A 22,439-nucleotide genomic window follows, 5' to 3' on the forward strand; every position below is an offset into this window, starting at 1 on the left:
CAGTTTGCTTTATAACAAATTAGCACATAGCTCTTACAATAAAATTGTAAAAAAATAAATTCTGATCTTAAGTGGACCTAACAGTAGACTGAGAACAAAGGTGTTGCAAAAATTGCATCTGAAAATGAAGTAGTAGTAACAACACCTATTTAAAAGGTGACATGATCAAAAGGAACACTTGCTGAAATTGTTAGGTGTAATAAAAATATAATGACTTCTTCACCGACAAGTTTATTTTGGGTTTAAAAAATAGGACCACAATGTACTTCAAAAAATCATTTTACAGTGTACTTCAGAAAAATCATTTTACAACTCAGATACACATGAAGGATATGCACCCTGAAGGTATGAAATAAGTCGCTATCACCTTAATTTTAAATTATACTACAACAAGGATATTAAGAGAGAGAAGCAGAAAGAAAAAGAAATTAAGTCTAAAGAGTTTTAGCATGAACTCCATGGACTGGAATTCCACATTTGCTCAGAGGAACCCATTCCAGTGTTTAAACACTCCTGTTATGAAATCTTCCCCTGGACCCCCCCCCCTTACATCTACTGAGTCAGAACTTTCCTTGCTGCAACTTGTGACTGTTACTTCTCATCCTTTCACTGTGCATGCCTGAGAAGTTATCTGCCTCCTCCTTCTCTACAAACACTATTAGCTGAAGACAGCAACCCAATTAGCACTCTTCTCCAAGCCGAGCAAACCCACAATGTGAGAACTGAGAGCCTCCTGATCATTTTGGTGACCCTCCACTAGACTCAGCTCAGTTTGCTGATGTCTCTCTCATCTACCAGGGAGCCCTGAACTGGAAGCAGTGCTCCAGATTTGGCCTCACAATAGCCAAGTAGAAGGGAAGGAAAGGGAAAGGAAGAGAAAAAAGAAGCAAACCCCCCACTTCCCTCAAGCTGCTGGCTACACTCTTGCCAACACAATGCAGTACGCTGTAGGTCTTCATCACCCTAATGGTGTAGAGCTCAATGTCACATTCATACAGTCCAGAAGCCCTGGCTCTATTCCTGCAAAGCTGCTTTCTAGGTAGTCAGTGACAGGCTGTATTGTTGCATGGAGCTCCTCCATCCCAACTGGAAGACTTGATATGAATTCCAGTGAAGATTAAGTAAGGTTTCTGTCAGCCCATTTTTCCACTTGCTGAGAGCCCCTGAAGGGGAGAACCTAAACCCTTCTGTGAATCAATTGCTACCCCAGCGTTCTGCAAGTTTGTTGGAACAGTAATATCTACATATAACTGAAAATACATGTCACTTTAGAATAAAACTGCTATTAGACAGACAGGATTCTAAAAATTATAGTGCTAGAGAACGAGAGAAATATGTAACAGACTGACTTACACTAGCTTGTTAAGAAAATCTACAGAACTATATAAAACTTAGTTTAGAATACCTGAAAATATACAAGGAAGCAATCGAGTTTTCGTTTGCTGGATCCTCTGTCAAAATATTGCCCACAGGTATCGAGGATAGTACAAACTAATCTGATTCTGAAAAGATGTTCTGGAGGGTCCAGTGGACTAGGACTACCATCAGGGTTCACACCAAATGATGTGAAAGAATACAGAGTTCGAAATATTACAGCTGATTCCACCATTCGATAATTGTAAAGCTCCCCCAAAAATTTGGCACTGCTGATCCGCCGTTGGTTAAACTTCGGCTGGTTAACCTTTATCAAAGAACAAAAAATTCACTTTAACATGCAGACACAATAGAATATTTGTAAAACATTTGTTTTTCTTTAAAAAAATAAAACAAAGAAGCAGTCTAAAAAGATTGATAGGATTTGTTATAATAAAAGATGGTTATTTATGGCTACATACATTACACAAAATTAAACATAAAAAAGTAGTTATGAAAGCTGGTCAATTAGTAGTTATTATAAAGTTAAAATACATTTAGCATACACTATCTTAAATCTACGATGATTTATCATTGCCCAGAGAATTCCTGTAATTATGACATCTATGAAAATATGGACTAGTCTCCAAAGGTACTTGAAGTTGCATGAATCTGACAACACTGTGAAGGAATAAATTGGCCCTTAATATGTTAAGGGAAGCAAAACAACTGTCCTAGTAACCTTTGCAGTTTGTTGGGGTTTTTTTCGGGGGGTGTGTGTATTGTTTTTTTTAATTTAAATAAACTTACATAAAACAAATGACTGAGGTAGAAAAGTCAGACAAAAATCCAGAATCCAAGGATTCCTTTCTTTAAGGAAGATTATTTTACTGTTTTCCCTTCAACATAAGTAGATGAGTACAGCTTAGTAAGAATGCTGGTTGTTTACCTCCATTCCTAGTCGAATATCCTCTAGCACTCCATCCACAACATGAATTCCAACATCTTCCTGGTAAAGGACCAGCCCTGCTAAGAGGTTGGCTACACAGTGAATACTATTGTATTTCACATTCCAGATGTTGATCATACAGCATATAACATAGTCTTTTACTTCTGCATCCTGCCAAGGCAGCTTGCGCATCTGTCTCAGGACCTAAACCAAATTTTAAGACAAGCTTAACATTCTAGCAGGCAAACTATCAAGATACTCACTGTCATCCCGTGTCTCACAGCTGGGATGAAATCCCTGTTAAGCACCTGAAAGCAACCTCATTCTTTTTCAAGCATCCTCCAGATCTGCAGTAGCTATGGAAAACTTCATGTATGCAACCCAACTGGTGTCCTCTAGCTACTAATCAAGCTGTCCAAATCTGTTCCATAATTTCCTTCTTCTTACAGTCTGTATTTAACTGTAGCCTTTTGTCTCTTACTCTGAACACAAGATACTTAGCACAAAGATTCTCATTTCATTCTCTATTTGTTCAGCACTTAATGCTGCGGAGAATGCAGGTCCATGACTGGAGCTTCTATGCATTACAAAAGAAATGAAGCTATCTTAACAATCAGGGATACAAAAATGATCCCTTTTCCTTGCAATTAAAAAATTATAACCCTCCCCATGCCCTTCAAAAGTTAGTACTATATCACTTCCAGTAAAATCTGTATTAAAGATTTCAAAAGGATTTACCTTCTCTGTGGTGACCTTGGACAGATCCTTATAAAGCAGCTTACGAATATATTCCTGCAAAGGAGGACGTTTTTTCTTCACAGTTTTTTCAGCTGGAGGGGGATTACAGTAGTAATAAGCATTTTCTACCATTGTAACATAGCGTGCATCAAGATGCATTGCTTGCTTTTTTCTCATCATTTGTTCCTGGAAATAAATACAAATGATCAGTTAAAGATGATGACATACTACATTTCCAAGCCAAAGGCCGTTACAGTTACATTTGGGATAAAGGAAACATGAAAGATTGCAGAAAAGTAACCTAAAAGCTTGGGTAGAGAGAAGAAAGGACAAAGCATATATATGGTTGTGTGTTGCTATTTCCAAGGTCATTTTCCATACAAACCCTATTTTTATAATGGTTCACCTGTGGTGAAAAAGGTTTCAGAAAGTTTAACTTGAAATCTAAATGTTACTGCTTAGATAAATGGTTATTATTAGCTGTTCTATTCAAAACACGATTTCATTTAACTAAAGTAGCTGAAATATTGATGTCTTGACACAAGCATAGTGAATAATCATAAGAAGGGCAATCTACTTTTAACATCAGTATGCAACTCCAGAGAGTTTATATTGATGTTTTCACATGAATTTTTAATAGTTTAGGCAATGGCAATCTTTTTCTCCATATTTCATTTTGGGTATGTACATTAAAATTTATTTTGTGGATATTAAAAATCTCTTGTATCTAAAAATTCTGTACAATAACTAAAGTAGCAGCTCTAAGTTGCTGATTTTTACACTTAAAGATGAGGACAAGCTTAATTCCATTATAAAATATTTTTATATGCATATGTATTTATATGTAAATATGTGTGCAATTCTACAAATTCCATTAAATTTTTATGTACATCATATGATCCTATATATTCTAAATCACTCTAAGGTGGTTCAACAGGAAAAGAAACTGCACTGGTGTAGACTTTATTTTTAATAGAGGTTGTTTACACAGTAATTTACAGCAAACAGATAAACAAAACTAACACGGAAGTACTGTTTTATCACTGCACACAAATGTTAGTATATATATTCTTACAGTCCAATAAATCAATGAAAAGAGTTTAAACCTTCTTTGATCACTGGTGAAGAAGCAGAGTTTTTCCTGCTGGTGGACTTTCCACTAAATTTGAATAATTTAAAATTTCTTTTACAAGGCAGTGGTTCAGTTCAGCTGAAATGCAAACATACTCCAACAGCTCCTTAACCTTGAATTTCAGCTGGTAATTTAACGAGGAAGAGTAGCTTTGTGTAACATAGTAACCCAACAAATAACATAGTTTTCCTCCTAGATTTTATGCTTCTATTGCAGGAGGGTCTCAGCCTGACACCAACCCTAAGGCATTTAATTTTTAACCTTTTCCATGTCACAAACACCCACCCCTTTTATTCCCTGAGGGTGTTCCTTTCCAAATGGGAACTTTCTGTCAAGTAGCAGCAAGTTTACCTACAGGTGCTTAACAGATGCACAGCGCTTTTAACAACCGAGTATATAAATTGTTTTATGTGGAGGAAAAAACACTTACAGTACCAAGCTCCAAAACCTTACTGTGCCATGTATGTTAATATTACCTTTGTAAATTTTTCACCCTTTCTAGATGCATCAGGAGAAAATACATCTTTGCTTCCCTAATGACATTTATCATGTTTTATTATAAACTGAAAAATGAAGTGGGGCAAAGTAAAGCATTACAGAGAAAACAACAGAAGGGCTTGCAAATAAAATTTAAAAAACCCTAAAACTACATAATTTGTACATTTTCCTATTATAAAAAATTGCACATTATGCTGTAAATAACAGGTTATAATTAAGATGTTTCTTCCCAGAAGAGACAATATGCACTACCTCAAGTCTCAAAATCACTGTAATTTATCATTTTTTTTAGCAATCCCAAGCATACATTCTAACTCTAACTGGATAGTACTAGTCAATCTCTATTAAAAGTCACTACCATTTTAAGCAACTGTGTGTGTTTCAATCCTCCTTCATTTAAGGCATCAAGTCAGATGCACAGGCAGGAAAGAGAAGCCATAACAACACACAGCCTACAATAACAAAAACCTTGACACATTTCAGAAGAAAAAAGCAAGACCTGCAGTCTAAAGTGCTTTGAGCTAATTAACTACTCTGGCTCTTCATTTCAGCAGGCTAAAATGAAGAACTACAAAGGTAAAGCATTACATTTGAAGATAAAGTTTCTGTTTTTCCTTTGATAAAAAGAGATCACAAACAACATTAAAATGGCCAAGTTAAAACAGTAAAAGGGTTTGTTTGGTTTTTTGGGTTTTTTTTTTCCCCTTGGTGCATAACAAAACCTCTCTGCATGTGGCATATATTGCAGATGCATTTCAAAAGAAAATCTGGTGAGAATTAGGAGTTGCTCCTCTGGTTAGTAGTCTTGTTCCTGCCCCCTCCAAACCTGGTAACACCAATTTGCATCACAAGAAATCGAATTTTCACAAAGCAGCACAAAAAAAAAAAGCCTCCAGTAAAACCTAAGCAGCAGGAAAAGCCCAATTTAGAAAAGTATTTCAGCATGCTTGACATTTAAATTACTAGATTGTAGTAAGATACTGAAACTGCTCAGTTCCTCCTTCCCTTTACTACTTACGCTGCTCTGCCCTGCTTCTTGTTCCAACAGTTCAAAATAAAAATTTTGAATTTCTTGGAAGCACACTATTGTTATAGTGAATTAACACAGCCTCGTTCTAACTACAATTACTTTGTCACAGCCTCCGTCTGTACAATGTTCTCCCAGTTTCAACTCCACCTATAAGAGGAGTCATCCCAAGAAATGAGCCACCATATAGCTTAAGTTCTGTATGTTTATAAATACAAGTGATCTTGCCCTAAAGCTTAAAAAGACAGTTTGACACAATTGTCTAAGTTAAAGGATTAAAAAAATTCATCAGAAGGCTTTTAATCTCAAAACTTCAAATATTCTTTTAACAAGACTACAACAGCGTAACACAAGATTTTGACATTTTAACATGACTACATTACAGAAATATAGATCAAGATAATGCTGATCTTCCTTCCAAAGCACCAATTCAAATAATCCATTTATCAACAGACCGATACTAAAGCCAAGTTAGTTTTACATTAATATTTTAAATTATATAAAGGACATGGGATTCGAAAGACTTGCCAAGAAGAATGATTAACAGAAATAAACATTGCCCTGATAAAAGAATACTCTTTAAATAATTTGCAAAACATGACAGTAGCTCTACAAAACCAGAATGTGATCATTAAACATATGTCTAAGTCACTTAGTGACGCTTACTTTTAAAATCCATTCTTAACTATGATAACCAATAATTATTTGGAAGATCAACAGGCCTTAATTCTACCCTTAAGTGTCATTGATAAGATCAGCTTTACATATACTTAGACTTTTACCATGAGATCCTAATTAGCTTGCTTTGGGAATAATCTTTTCTACAGTTAACACTAACTGGTACCATTAAGACTATGATCCAATTTGTATAAAACTATTTAAGTCAATATTATTCTCTATAGTTTCTGTAAGGCAACGTTAGAAGATGCAGCTATTAAGATGGTTGTAGAATATAAATCTATATAGCCTTTTTTACATTTTAATCAGTACTTGCCATCTCTATCTTCTCTTGGTTCCTCAATGCATAAGAAAAGACTACTTATCTGACACCTTGTGAGGCTTTATGCCTCAGTTATTGAACCAGTGTTTGTGGTTTGTCTTGCACTTCACATTTAAGTCATGTTTAGCATTCATCCAGCAGATTTCAGCAATATAGCTAGCAATCAGCATTTCTGTAGCACGTAAGACTAAAAGCAGTCAGTTAGTAAAAGCAGCTCTGGTAAAGGTATTTAATTTTCCCTGACTTCTAAAATTTTTGTCATCTACAAAAAAATGGTAGCAATGAGTAAAGTGTCTTTTAAAGATAATGGAACAGTGTTTTCAGGGAGAAAATACTTGATTATGAAAAGGAATATATTTAACAATAAAACACATCAGCTGACAAACCTTTAGAAAACTGAGATACAAACCTTTCATAATACAGAGTATACCACAACAAAAGCATGAGCCAAGAACTTGCAGTTAATTTGCCCATCTCTTTCCAGTAAACAGATTATTCAGTGCTCAAATTCACAAACTAAGAGACCCAAAGCTAGTCCTTGTTATTTTGAACCCTTTGCCAGTACTTATCTAGACTTATGGATACCACATCTACTCTTACCTTTATTACCAATTTCTAGTTCCAAAACCCCTATCCTCTAGTGTCTTCATGAACTTTTTTACACAAATTCAGAACCTCAGATCGTTACGCAGGGCACAGAAACCACCTCTTTCAGAATTGTTTTCACCTCCAGTTGAAATATCTTATCTCTGGTTCCTTTTGCTACCATTTCCCCCCTCAAATAGTATCTCAGGCATGTCCAGGTACACTACTTCTTTCAAGGTCATCCTCTGTTTTTGTCCTATCTCTGAATTATTTGTAGTTCAAAGCAATAGCTTTTTGCTTCAGAAATTTAATTCTTTACATTTTCTTTTAAATCATGAACAGATTTATAGGTCAACTGGAGTTCTCCAGAATCCTTTCAGAAAGTTATTCTCACGGGAGGTACAATCTCAGAGCTGAGACATCACTGTATATGAATAACAAGATGATGCAAGTCCATAGGACTACAAACAGGCTGATAGTGCCAAAGCAGCCTAGGACTTGAACATATGTAACACCAGCCCATCTCGACCCATTCCACAATGAGGAGGCAAGATTTCAGGAAAATTGATTCATTCTACTCCCATACTTGTGTCTGTTCCTATTAAAGAACTAAGAATGTTTTCCTTTGAGCATACAAGATAAAACTTAATTAAAGTTTTCACTTACTAGTGCTCGAACATTGTAACTCATAATTAAGATACCAGTTACGATAATCATTATGGTCAGACCACACCACAAAGCCAGAAAATAAAAGAAGTAATTGGTTTAATTCAGTACATGACACCCTCCCCATAACAAAATGAGTTTTTTCTTACCAAAAGAACACTAGTTCTTAAGTGAGATTCTGGTGATCTAAAGAGAAATCTTCCACAGGTTTCCAGCAGAGTACATGCCATTTCAATATGGTGATGAGAAAAGTCTGACAGAAGCATCTGATATATAAAAAACCCACAGCATGTTAAACATCTTTTTCAACTGCAGAAAACAGTAAGTTATATCTACTAGACTTTATACGATTGTGGTATTCCATATTCTTTAAGAAAAAAATGTAAATTGATTTCACTGATCAGATGTTAACAAAATTCAAAATATTAATCTCATTAAGAAGTACTATAAGAACAGTCTAGACCCAAATTTAGGCTCCAGAAACCTTAAAGCAGGATACTTCCTAAGACAAGCATAAAAAGACTACAATATTAAAACAGACACTATAATCTCTAACCACCAAATAATCTTGCACAGGGAGACAGTAACCTCAAAGCACATCAAATTTAATTGTATTGTTTACATAAAGCAGCAACTAAAAAAATTAATTAAAAAAAATGTTACAATATCTTATAGATGAGAAAAAAAAATTACATTCTCTCATCATTTTTCCTAAGGATTCAATAGGCTTTGATACCTAACAAGACAACAAATAGAAGCTATTCCTAGAGGAAGTGATCTTAACCTCTGTGAGTCTTCAACCACCTTTTATAAAAGGCACCTTTATTTTTAAAACCCATTTTTAATGAGACTTGACACCAAAGGCAAGTTTGAATGTTTATCATCATGCAAATTGAGATGATACAGTCAAAGATTAATGCTTTCCGAAGACTTATTTCATTCCTCAACAAAAGCACCCGCTAAGATGGCATAGAAGCCTCTTGTTGCATCACTGAAAAGCTTTCTGCCTTTAACCTCTCCCCCCTACTGTTATTTTCTCTGTAAAAACCTTAATTGAAATCAACATATTGGAAAGAAAAGCTCACTTCCAGTTTTGCAACATAGAGCAGATGAATAACCAGCAATGTCTACGATTGCTTTACAAAGAAAATTATTAGCAATTTGGCTATGTCCAAAGATGGAAATTTATTTTAATATACTCCTACCATCAGAAAAATTAAAACATTCTAACTTCTAGAACAGCTATAAAAGTTGTCTTATACACAGTAGCAATAGGCATCAGGATTTAAAACATAGAATCATAGCATCACAGATAACATCAGCAACGGATACATGAAGGGGAGCAGGATGGGGATACACTATCAGCATACACAGTAGTGTACTGTAGCACAGGACTATCACAACACTAACCTTTAAACAGTGGAGAGTATCATTTTTGGAGAACATCTTAAACTTTGTAAGCTCACCAATAAATCTCACAGTTTTATTCTTTGTTTCAATGTTGATCTGGTCCTTTTTTCTTACCTAAAAAAAAAAGCATTTGATTTTAGGCCCTCAAAAATACCTACCCAAATGTGCTTTATAAGCTTGGGAATTTGGAAGCATTTGATATTTGTTTGGTTCCTTATGCTCTACCTTTACTTATCACCGGATTTCTTAAAAGTCTCTCTACAACCTTGCTTCTTCAGAAGCTTTTAATTCCTTTCCCCACCCCCATGCCCTCCCAAAATCCTAAGTGCTCTAACATACCTACAGTTACAGACACACATCAACCTGGGACACCCCCCCCCCCTTTGCCACAGTGAAGTAGCAGTTAAGTATTCTGGATTCTGTATTTTTAGAATCAATTAAGTAGTCTCTGTATGAACCACTCGTATAGTCCCTAAGGAAATATTAAACATTAACAGCTTTTTCAAGTCAGGTTTAATAAAGTGCAGACCTTTTTTTGTTTCCTTTTCTTTTAAAATTACTGACATCCAGCATAATTTTACTAACAAAGTACAAATTTATATCTATGTCCAAACATAATCCATAAAATACAAAATTGTAATTCTCCCCAACAGAAATAGCTTTTCCTGAGAACAAACGGTTAACTTCAGATAGTTAAGACTTAAGTAAGTCTGAGCAATTCATACACATTTTTAATGTCAATACTGGAGGAGGAGGAATAGAAATCTGAAGAAATCACTGTGCACCATAACCACTTTGATTACACAACTCAGAGCAAAGTGAAAAAACAACACTGAAACATAAACTTGTGAGGAATAGAAAATTTTGGTTGATGAAAACTGTAAAAAATAATTTGAATTAAGCATTATATTACAATAGTAACCACTATATTACAACGGTAACTTTGTAGTGGGGAATGTGTTAGAATAGGTCAGTTCCCATTTTAAATGCAAGTTAATTTACAGAAAACTCTTAACACAGTTGGAGCACAATTTCTAATTTTTGCAACTGTTGTAACTGCTGTATTGTTCATTTTAATATATATATGCAGACATATATGGTAAGTTGTAAAAAAATTTTTAAACTTACAAATCTAATATTCTAGAACAAAACCACTCAGATGACAGAAAAATATTCACTAAATTTAAGAACTGGCTTCTACGTAACATCGTGTTGTTTTATTCCCCAAAGGATGACTATTATTAGACAGGTTAATTTGACTGCGAAAAACTAAAACAACAAAACATACATGAAATCTGAAATCCCCTTTCAGCATGGAACAAAGATCCTCTGCTACATCAGACATACAGGGATGCAATGTGGCAACCAGCCTTGCATAAAACGGTAGCAAATCCAACCTGCAAACAAATAAGATCATAAAATAGACAACTAATTTATAGGCAAAAATATATTTATGCCTACAAGCATGGGTACCATTTTACTTGTGGTAAGAATTAATGTGCATATACTGACAGAACTACATACATGCAATTTTACAGGCTCACACTTTAGAATGCGGTATCGTTTAAAAATAACAATACAAGAAGATGTACTACCACATCATATTGGAATCCTTCACAGTTAGTTTCCTTTCAAAACTACTGCCTTACTTGAAATGCCAAACACCATATTAACTATGGAATTTGACCTTTAAGAAATTACCAGATGCAAACAAAATTCAGATCCCTCGCAATATGTAAAATTAAAAATTCTTACAGACAACTCCTTTTGTTATTGCAATTTTTTTTTTAGTAGCAGCAGACATAATCAGGAAGGAAAGAACATCTTTATCTTTAAGACTGTGAACTTCTAAATTAATGTAGTAGTTATTACATAAAACAAAGTTCTGCAGATGTGATGTGGCAACCCTTTCCCCCAAAATTCAGCTAGTATTCCCACAGATGGTAATATTTCAAAATTTTCTGTAGAACTTCCCTTATTTTCTTTTCTCTTTCCTTGATTACATGCCTTCATACTCATTTCATAGTATCACGTTTCCCTTAGGGAATTTTGGAGGGCAATTTCTGTTTTCCTTAGTACTTTGTTTCTTTCCATCAAAGACTAGCTGGCTGTAAAAATGGGATAAATGCCCTTAAACCTGGTTTGTGGCATCATGTAACAGGACACACAACATAACACAGCTGCTTTGCATAAATGTGCATGTACCACTTTTAAATACAGAGAAACCAGCTGCACTCTGAGGCCTCATAATATCATTTAACAAGTTGAAGAAAGTATTTTTGGTTTGTTTTCAGAACATAAGATAAAGCTGTAAACAGGTGAACTGTGGAACAAGCCCACTGTTTTAAGGGGAGAGAAACATCTTAAGTTTGCATGCTTCATGCGAGAAATTGCTTCTAAGGGAAAAATGGATCTTGAGTTTATGCTTTGTGAAGGATTAGGGTTTTCCCTACTGCTAGGGAAAAGAAAAAGGAAAAAAAAAAAAAAAAAAAAAAAGATGCTGGCAAAAAAACCTAAAGGTACAGTCGATACATAGAGCTTGCCCTGGCACAAAGTAAAACTGGAAAAGCATCAAGACAAAAACCCCAAAAACAAAGCATACACGACTGCCTCCCCTCTCCTTTCTACTGCTATGTCACTAGCGCACATTTCCAAAATCTTTAATGTCTACTCACAGAATAGAGGGATAATTACGTATTTAAATTGTGGATTAGAAGCATCAGAATATACTACCTGAAAGAGGCATAGCTAAGCAGCCTGTTGATAATACATAAAACTCCTGGTGAAACATTGCAGGTATCCCGGTTACCTATTTAACAGTTTTTATTCTCTCTTGTTAATCAATAACTGAAGCAGTGTTTACATTTTTCAAGCTTGTTGGAACACACAGTCAAGGATGACTAGCCACAGCAAATTACTATGATTTTATTAAGCACTTAGCCATTAACTCTCAGAGAAGCAGTGAAAGTCTCATTACCTCACTCACACAAATCTAAACTAAAAAAGGACTTTGGCCAAACTGAGGGAGCGTATTTTAATGGAAGGGATTTCTGTATGGCATCTCTTTTAAGTCAAATATGAGAAAGTTTTATGCTGGTCTGAACAAGTACCTGCTTGCTGAGAGCTAATAATTTCATCTCTGTAAACTGAACATACCTGGGGGAAAATCAAAGTCTTAGAGCACATTGTTGTTATTCCCTCACAGAACACAAAAGGTTTCTTCATGGGGAAGAATACTAAGCCTGGGTGTTTCTAAACAGGTGAAATATAATAAGGAGAAGCCTTGGGTCAATTACTGTGAAACTGGCAATCAGAGATTGAATCCATTCCCTCTCTCACAGGTGACACAAATTCACATTCAGAAGTGGAGAAATTGCAGTATCAGTGGCACCATCTACTGGTACCTCCATTAAGGCTAAATCTAACTATGGTTTTTTTTGTTTTCTCCAAAAGCATTTCTTTTGCTTGAGAAGGCAGGCAGAAATTACTTAAAAAACCCCACAAAACCCACAGTATTGCTTTCTCTTCCTGCTCTTCTACATTATGAAGCAAGATCTAGCATCAGGGATGAGTCAGTTACTCTCTGAAGCCTCTGTTAAGCACCCTGAATATAAACTACTGTAGTAAAAAAACACTACTTCTGACCATTGTCATTTTGACCACATACCTTGGATTGAAATCTAGTCAACTCTGGATCACATGGACACTTAGCTCAATTAAAGTCCTAATTGCAATCTCTCTAGAACAGGTGCATCCAATATTTTATACCCAGAGAGCGTGAAGGGGGCATTTTGTACGTTTATTAACTGCGATTCTACCAGAAAGACAGCTTAAAGAATGAAGCAACAGAGCAAGAACTCCTGCCTCATAAGCATCATCATAATCCAGATAAATGCCGTGTATTCACAGGGCCTGAACAGGTACAAACTGCCAGCCATGCTGCTCAGTGGGAACAGAATGATGCTGTGGAATTGGCATGCTATCAGATAAGCACTTTTTGCTTTTGTTTCTTTAGCCGTGGCATAAGCTCCTTATCTCAGGCACATCCCTCAATTTTATCCTTAAATGAGAAAGGCCACAGAAACACTGGTAAGTCAAGTTCAACTGAACAAAAAGGGGGTTGGACTAGATGACCTCTAGGTGTCCTTTCCAACCCAAAACATTCTATGAAAAAGGATGTTGCTGCTGAGTTCCCAGGATAAAGAGCTGAAAGAAGGTAGATTCTAGTTGTAAACAGGAGGTTTACAACTTCCGAGTTAAAATGCTCAGAACAATTTAACACTCAAGAAGCAGCTACCTGCTGAATTAAGAACAGTCAACAATAATGCTAAAAATTTCCATATGATGAACAACAGATCTCTTGCTTAGTAAACTTGCAACTTCATACATCATCATATATGCGAATGGCAAAAAAAACCCCAAAAAACCCCCAGAAGCCACAACAGCCCCAATTTACTGTTTCGCATTTGTCTAGAATTGTCCAGAACTTAAGGCCTAAAAAGAGATTTTAAATTTCTCATATTGAAATTGAAAAAATTCAACAAAATTGCAGTATGCAGTTAAAACATAAATAATTATGTGTATCTGTACAGGAAGACAATTCAGTTAGATAGCAAATAATTACACATAAATGCCCTAAAGCTGCGAGCAGTATGGGTTAAATCATTGTACGGTCACTTTCAAGGCAAATTATATAGTCCTGAATGAACAGACTAGTATTTAGGTTTAAATCAATTCTCCAATGCAAATCTGAAAGCCACTTGTATACTAGCATTGAAAAATCTTTTTAAAAGGCTTCCTATTCTGCTGGGTTGGAGGTTCAAATCGCAGCTGAAAATGTAAATGCAATCCGTTCATAAGTACTCAAGAGAGCAGTGCAATGATGTTGTATTTTAACGCTAATCTATAGTTAGTTGAGGAAAAAGCATCCTTTCTTGTCAAATGAAGTTTTCTGTCTTGAAGAATCCTGCATTTGTCTCAATCTATCCAACTCTAGCAGGAGCAAGAAAGCTCCCTGGCAACACTGCACAACAACTTTGACTTTACAGTGTCTGCATTGCTCCTCAAACACGAAACCAGTTTTGTACTTCCTTGGTAAAAATTGTTGTGCCTGCACATTTCCTAAAACTGATCTCTCAAGAGAAGAAACAGAACTTACTCCGTTATTGAAGTATCTTATTGTGGCTGCCAACATAATAGCTAGACTTAGGCAGCGTTATCCAATATGCTTGGACACTAAACACTTCTGGAAAATACACTGCTTTATCTACATCCTATAAAAACACCGTTCCTCTGAACCTTCTGCAACAAAACAAAACAAACAACCCCAAAAAAACCCTCCTCAAGAACATAACCACAACTAGCTTTCTTCTCCCATGGTATTCAGGAGAGATATTGCAGAAACTCCTGGAATTTGTAAACACTAGCATGCAACAACAATAATGGAAGATAAAGACATAGCATTATGGCTCAGTGAAGAGATACAGGAAGCAAAAATATCATTAAGGCATAGTATACAAAGCTTCAAAGCAGCGTGTTAAACAATTTTTAAATTAATTTGTAGCATTTTGTAGCAACCATTAGTACTGTGTGCCATATACACACCTGGAGTTTTACCACAAGGATTATAAATCACAGAATCACAGAACGGTTTGGGTTGGAAGGGACCTTAAAGATCATCTAGTTCCAACTCCCCTGCCATGGGCAGGGACACCTTCTGCTAGAGCAGGTTGCTCAAAGCCCCATCCAACCTGGCCTTGAACACTTCCAGGGATGAGGCAGCCACAACTTCTCTGGTCAACCACCCTCATAGTAAAGAATGTTGATTTCAAGACAAAAAGCAGAACTGTTCCTTTACCAACTTCAGTAATAAAGCTAACTTGCATATTAGGCTAGATTGCCCTTTAAAATCTTCTGCATCTGTGGGCAATTCAGCTGGTATTTTCATTGCAACTGTTCGTTGCAATGTTCAGAACAAGAAGCTCAGTCAAGATCCTGTTTCTCCTGCTTAGTAGTGCAGAGACAGGCATCACTAATACAGGCAAAAGAACGGGCAGATATGTACAACTGAACTTAAGATCTTACAATAGGAAGCTGGAGTATTCATTAGCCCAGCACGTCTCAGAGCAGTCAGAAGAAAAAGGTATTAAAAAAAGAATTGTACATGGAATATATTTCTTAATATTAAGAACAATATTTATATTTAAAGAACAGTCATCAGCTGAGCCATTTGCTTCAGTATGAGTTCCAACTATCAGAGAACATAGTCACAAAGATAGCAGCTCCTCAAGCCAACCACACCATCTATACTAGTCTATTGAGTTCCTACAGAAAATAATTATTTTTAAAAATCCTTATTTTTAAAACAAATTTGTGGGATAATGGATCTGGGAAGACAACAAATCAGCAGCAATGTGGACACTACATGTGTTTCAAGAAACTTACTGTGTTCCTAGTACAGCCTGATCAAAGACACATCTCTTTTTAATACCACAATACACTACGAATTTAACTTTTGCTTTCATGGTATCTATGAAACCACACTGCTGATTTACAAGCTATCATGTTTTTCTTGTTTGAAACTACCTCTTTTGCTGTGCACAATGTCAACAAGTTCCTGTAGGTCGTTATCATCTAGTACACTTTAGTGGATTATGCAAAGAAAAATCATGCATCTTCAAAGAGGTTCCAAGAGTTAATCATCAATTTGAGCCATCTGGAATCTACAGCACCAGGAGGAAATACAGGGCAGTGGTACAAATATTACTGTATGTTCACAGACCAGCCAACGACCCCCTTTGCAAACAAACAGGGAAAATTCTCTATTATAGTAGAGCTGGAGATAAAAGTCTAAGTCATCCTGTTGATGTACATTGCTGTAGATGTTCTAAGCTGTGAGAAAGTTAATCTCAAATTGTGTTTTGATGCATTTCATGATTATCAGCAGGCTGATAAACAAAAATGTTGTTTCCTCTACATCATCAGTGTGGGCTGAGGAACACCTCGTTGTGTCTAATACAGAAGATATTTAACTGCCTGCCTCCTCTGTCGGCAATTTGTATTTCAGGCACAATTAGGCCTCTACCAAAGTCTCTAAAGACTGCAGTGTCAAAACCATAATTTTTAGAGAAAACAATACATAAGAGAATGAAAGACTATACGCACTTCTAATTGCAAAACTAGTATCAACATAGCCAGGTTAATGCATACAGTCAGCAAACAAACCACTAATTCATATACAGCTAAGAGAGTAGGGTTATTAGCACAGCAGATGTTTATAACAGACAGGATGTAGAAATAGGCTAGAACTAAGGTTGAAAACACAATGCAAAAACTAAGTGATTAAATGTAAGGAAAAGTAACAAAGCACGAAAGTCTGTTTATTCAAAGCAGAAACTTTGAGACAAAATGGACACTCAAACCCTGTTTTTTCCCCCCCCCAGTGTTAAAAGGGAATGGAATCAAAGTGGTGTGAACTCTTAACAGGAAATCCAAGATGATGATGAAACATTTGAAATTAAAAGCAGCACCAAAACAACCTCTCAGGAGAAACAGGGCAAGGTGGAGCAAGAAAAGTGACTCCTTTGTAATTGCACCTACACAAGTTGCACCTATTTAAGGTTGTTGTGGTTTAGCCCCAGCCAGCAACAAAGCACCACAAAGCCTCCTTCCCAAACTGCGCTGTGTTCTAACTATTCATAGGTTCTAGTATAAAAAAGCAAAAGTTCTCGTGAATGAAGTATATCCTCCTTTTTTGATAGAAGGTAGGTTTTGCTGTTGTTTTCATGGTTAAAAAAAGTCATTCAATGATCCACTGTAAAACACATGAGTATCAGAAAAGAGAAACTAATTATTAAAAAAAGTTACACTGCTATGGCAAAATGTTGTGGTGAATTGCTTGATCATTAATCATAATTATTTCTTTGGTGCTCTAGCATAAATCCCTCCGGAAGCGCACATCAAGAATAAACAAATGCAACTTGGAATATGCACTGATCTTCAGTAATTTAAACAGTGCAAAAATATATACATATGTTAAGTTAAATAACCAAAGAGCGGATTCAGCTTGTTCCTTTTCAGTTCTTACCTTTGTCTAGGAACTATGAAAAGTGCTCGTACTAACTTTCTTCTGTTGGCTTTTGTATTCATGTTCATGCAAAAATCCATTGCTGCCTATAAAGAGAAAAGTCAATACAAAACTCCACCTTTAATGCAGTGGTTTTTTAATTTCAAGCAATATAGGATGCTTTCCAAAAGCATCTTTTACAGAGCTATTCCTATTACATGCAGCTGCTTTAAAAACAACCATAAAGAAAAAAAAAAGTCTTCATTTTTGTCTAGAATTGACATAATTAGAAAACATGTACAGTTACAGGAATACAGACTGATTCTTTGGATCAACACCAGGAAGAAAGCAGCTTTAGGTATATGGGGAGTAATTTGTCAGGGAATGATGGAAAGAAAAAAAGGAAAAAGCCAAGTCTACTTCTAAAACAAACTGACACATAAGAGAACAGGCAAATGAAAAAAAAAGTATCACATGGTATTTGGGCAAGAGTTGACTAAGTCAGAAAAAGAAAATATTTCATCCAGGTTAAAAATGGATTCAGCTACTGTTAGACTCCAAAGCTTCAAATCTTTATTTCCAATCAGTCTGATCTAGCTTTATAGCCTTTAAGAGTGGGGAAAAAACAAAACTATGACTATACCTTGTCTATGAGGTCTCTGTTGACACAATTGGGAAGCTGCTGAAGAAAAGCGTCTACTATAAGTTTTAAATGAGATCCCGTACTGGCTTCTTCATCCTCTTGTTCTAACAGAGTGAAATAAACAAGCAGCACACATCTTTAAGCTATGAAATATAATGATTTACAATCACATTCCCCAAACACAGTGTATTTGTAATGTTTAATTGTTAAATATTCATCCACAGATTCAAAACAGTAAGATATAAAGATGAATACAAAACTTCATTTTTTAATGCAAAAAAAAAAAAAAATCTATTGATTATCTATGCCAACAGAAGTCAGAAGTATCACCTTTAAAATTGTCTTCCTGTTCATGAAATTCCCTATCCCCTAATTTATACTGTCAGGAGTAACAATAAATACCCGTTCTCAGAAAACTATGGTAATTTCTTTAGGTGATAAAAGGACCACCACAAAAAGGCCCAAACATGAGGGAAAACAATATGTGGGATGAAGGGGAACCAACAAAACACCTTAACGCAACTGTGGACTCATTTTATATATGTTTGCCCCACAGGAAAAATAGAAATTTTTATTAAAAATGTCCATTAAGGCCATTCTTTCATCTGGTATGTTCTTGACATCTTTTCACTTGAGGCTGTAAAAGCTAGAGGCCAACTCAATTTCTTCAGCTGTACGGAAACCACAGTATAGAACCATAAAGCAACACGGACGAAGGGCTGATCACATACCAATTGCAAGGCAAGTGACAACTTGTTTTTCCAGCAAATGCTTCCGTGTAATTTGCAACACAGGAAGCAGTGACAGTGACCTGTATCTACTAATTGAGTCAGTAACACTACTTAAGTAAAAGACTGCAGGACAACTCTAGCATTGAAATTCAGATTTTTCTGTCGTCAACTATGAAGATCTAGCCAGACCAATCTCCCTACCGTTACCCTTTAATTGCAAAACATGTGGTATGCCTCAAAAATTTTCCAGATTTTACTAAGTCCTAGAGAAGAGTCTAGTTTGCGCTATAGCACAACATGAGCAAAAAAAAAAAAAAAAAAGGAATTGTAACACAAACGCTTGCAAGGAATCTTTCCTTGGCCAAAGCAACACAAAACAACACTGCTTCCTGAAAAAGGACCATGGTGATGTTTGGTTTCCTTTCAGCTTGAGGACATTCAGCAGTAACAAGAATACCTAGGAGGTATTTGAAAGCAGAACAGAGTCAGACGGACTTCAAAAAGGTGAATATGGTAGTGGTGAAATTGCACCCAAATAAATTACAAAATACCCAAGACTTGGTAAAGTCACTTTGCCTTTAGAGGCTACACAGTAAGGTAAACTAGCATAAAAGACTGAAGTTCCTTTTTCAAGTTACTGGGAGGCAAAGGGAAAACAAAGATGCTACATTGTAGGATGTTTTTTCCTTGGGGTTTTTTTGGAAACAGCTGGAGCAGGGGTTGAGCTTAGGTAGAGAAACATGAAGAATTTTTCCAAGGAACATTGCCAGCTACTCCATCTTGAAGATGCTAGAGATTAAAGCAGATGACATCACCTCCTCCCTTGCACAGGCAACTCAAAGTCAGAAGAACAAGAAAGAAGGGTTCCTTTAGAAAGGAGGAAGAAAAGGAAGATGTCCCAGATGCTCAGACAAAAGAGGACCATGAAGCTTAAGGAACCCTGACCCTCTCATCACCCATACACTCTAAGTTAGAGTTCACTAGGATGCATGCAATAGCTCAAACCAGACAATTTTCACTAGCAAGTCTTGTTTTAATGCATTTTTCGATTTAGATATTTACAGGCACACACTCCTGTCTCATTTTATTGTCCCTTTTTTCCCCTTACAGCCATTAGTTGTCACACCTCAGTCTTCTATTCAAACTGACTCAATGTTAATAAAACAAATTAAAAAAGTAAGTCTTCGACAATTCGGTCACTTTTCAAGACAATCTTTCAAGAGGCCCTACTACCACATTCACTTTCAATGGTTCCCAAATCTTTCACTGGTCCTCTCCCTCACTGGAGAGCTACAGATATTCTCACATTGTATTTCTTTCTCATCACAGTATGTGGATCCTTTCTAAGTGGAAAGGGTTTTTTTTGTAGTACCTGAAGCAGGTTAGGGACTTAAACCAGAAAATTAAGAATTTTACAGTGACAGGAGATGAAATGGTCAGAACTTCCTTCTCTAAGGCAAACAACAATTCTAAGTATGCAATTCATGCAAAAAAATTAGTTCATTTCTTGCTTTTCACTTTGATTTCTTGAGTCCCACTCTTTCATCATCACCACATTTTAAAACTGCATTACCTCTTTTTAAAAATTTACTACAAGCAGTAATGTATAACAATTATGGTTAGATTATTTGTAATAGTCTAGATGGGCACAGATCAAATAATGGAGTAAGATTACTGTAGAGGCTGAAAGAAAAATTATTTTTTTCTTTTTAAACACCTTTATGTTTAACTAGAAATGCATGCAATCCTGCAATTTTCAGGGAGAAAGTCCGAGACGACCCTAAGGACTTACTGAGTTGTTCTCCTGCAACGATCAGTGCTGTAACAATAGTTATTTGCCTTCCCCTCTCCCACACACACACTTTCCAAGAAAGCCCAGGCTCCCTTGTTAACATCTTTTGATTTTTACAAAACTATAGCCTTATAGAAGGGTCTCTCCTAGAAACTCCACTCTGCCCGACAGCTTCAGCCTATCAGCCAGACAGTGGAAAAAACAGCAGTGCTTTTGTAATGCTAGTAGCTATTTCTCTGTGAGATGAGCTTCTTTAATGAACTTGATCATGCAGGAGCCCTCACATTCAGATTGTACGAACTAATACCGTGAGCAAACTGTTGGCTGGATCCCCCTCTCTGCACAACACTTAGGTATAAGCATAATGTTAAATATCTTGTTGAATCAAAGCCTCACCAAGACACGTGTTCAGAATCTGGTCTCAAGTTTTCCAAGTCCAAAAAGTATTTCTTAATGAATATTTTTAGATCTTTTTAAAATTCCTGCTCTTCTGATAGGAACTTGGCTAGGTCTCCAAACAGTGTAGCAAAATTAAAAGGGTTGACTTAATACTCACTTCTACACATCATCTCTGCTGCTGACCAACCTTACAAAAACTGGCGCTAGACATATATTAACATCAGGCTCCTCCTGCTCCCAGTACTTGATGGCTTCCACCCTGGCCATTCCTTACTTATCTTTGTCTCCATTCACACAGCTTCTTTTTAACATTTTATCTTCTCTTTGAGAAACAACCTCAAAACTCACTTCTTTCAGCATGTTTTCCGCCACTATTTTCAGCTCCGGTGCTATCTGCTCCCTCTCTCTTCCCTGAGCATGTTGAAAATAAGAAAATTAAGATTCACTCAAAGTTAACACAATAGAGAAACAAAACAAATTAGCTGAATTCCTGGTAAGCAAACCTCTTCCACTAAATGCATCAATTTTCCTTTTACAAGTCATATCTTTAACTTAGCTGACTATAGACTCCAACCTTAAGGAAAAAAGTGCAGAAAGTCACTGCAATGCTGTGAAGGATGCTACACTGGGGCAGACCTGCTTTAAAAAAACCCCAGACTTTGGAAAACTGCCTTGTCTCCCCTGTATTGGACAGGGGAGAGAAGACTGAAGAGAAGGGGCAGGAGGAGGTGCAGAAGTAACAGATGTGCGGTACCCACTGTCTGACTGGACTGTCTACCTATTTATCCTATTTTCCCCTTTATAATTCACTAACTCCCTCTGCCAATGAAATCCACACTCCCAGATTATCACAATAAGTAAAGCTACTCTTTTTCTTCATCTTGGACCTTACATCTAAGACCCTGATATACCTCATGCATCCTCCCTTTTTATACTGAAGGCCCACCTCAACCTAGCAATACTCTGGGTTATGTTTGTAAGAGTGTCATAATACAGTGGTTCATTCTTTGCTGGCTCTGCCCAAAACATTACTATTAACCTACTGGAAGTACAGATGCACAAAAATTCAGTACATGTGAAAAATTAAAGCTGTATTTTGCAGCTGAAGGACACCTAATTTTACTAAATTTCAAACCTAAGTTAACTTTACTTAAGAGAAAGGATGAAAAAAGTCTACCAGTTCACTATATGGAAATATGTCACAGAATTGAAACATCATCTAAATTCAGATTTTTGTTAATTCTGTATATCTGGTGCTACCAGCTAGGGGTGTTCAGAATTACACCCCCCTTCCTCCTCCCCCAAAAAATCCAGTCATTGCATTTCTCTACATCTTTCAAGTAAAGTAACACTTACATGCTGCTAATTTATAGTCCAGTTTTCTACCAGAACAAGGATTTGGCAATCATATCTATTTTAATTTCTATCATTAATTTATGAAGCTACTTGTC

General features: G+C 36.2%; 1 protein-coding gene across 4 annotated transcripts in view; it reads right to left on the minus strand.

Annotated features, from left to right (window-relative positions):
* The window catches only part of UPF2 (UPF2 regulator of nonsense mediated mRNA decay), a 64,716-nt gene that overhangs the window by 24,779 nt on the left and 17,498 nt on the right, over window positions 1-22,439 (minus strand). For 2 of the 4 annotated variants that reach the window (XM_035889176.1, XM_035889177.1), the window contains exons 7-15: window positions 21,337-21,399; window positions 18,067-18,170; window positions 17,445-17,530; window positions 10,647-10,755; window positions 9,359-9,472; window positions 8,098-8,214; window positions 3,041-3,226; window positions 2,303-2,506; window positions 1,406-1,681 (exon numbers count right to left, since the gene is read on the minus strand). In XM_035889176.1, the coding sequence (XP_035745069.1) occupies window positions 1,406-1,681; window positions 2,303-2,506; window positions 3,041-3,226; window positions 8,098-8,214; window positions 9,359-9,472; window positions 10,647-10,755; window positions 17,445-17,530; window positions 18,067-18,170; window positions 21,337-21,399 (1,259 nt within the window). The remainder of the gene's footprint in view (window positions 1-1,405; window positions 1,682-2,302; window positions 2,507-3,040; window positions 3,227-8,097; window positions 8,215-9,358; window positions 9,473-10,646; window positions 10,756-17,444; window positions 17,531-18,066; window positions 18,171-21,336; window positions 21,400-22,439) is intronic. The other 2 variants (XM_035889179.1, XM_009649455.2) reach the window with 2 other exon arrangements.

The sequence above is a fragment of the Egretta garzetta genome, unplaced genomic scaffold (genome assembly GCF_000687185.1).
Source record: "Egretta garzetta isolate BGI_Z169 unplaced genomic scaffold, ASM68718v1 scaffold291, whole genome shotgun sequence".
NCBI classification, from domain to species: Eukaryota; Metazoa; Chordata; class Aves; order Pelecaniformes; family Ardeidae; genus Egretta; species Egretta garzetta.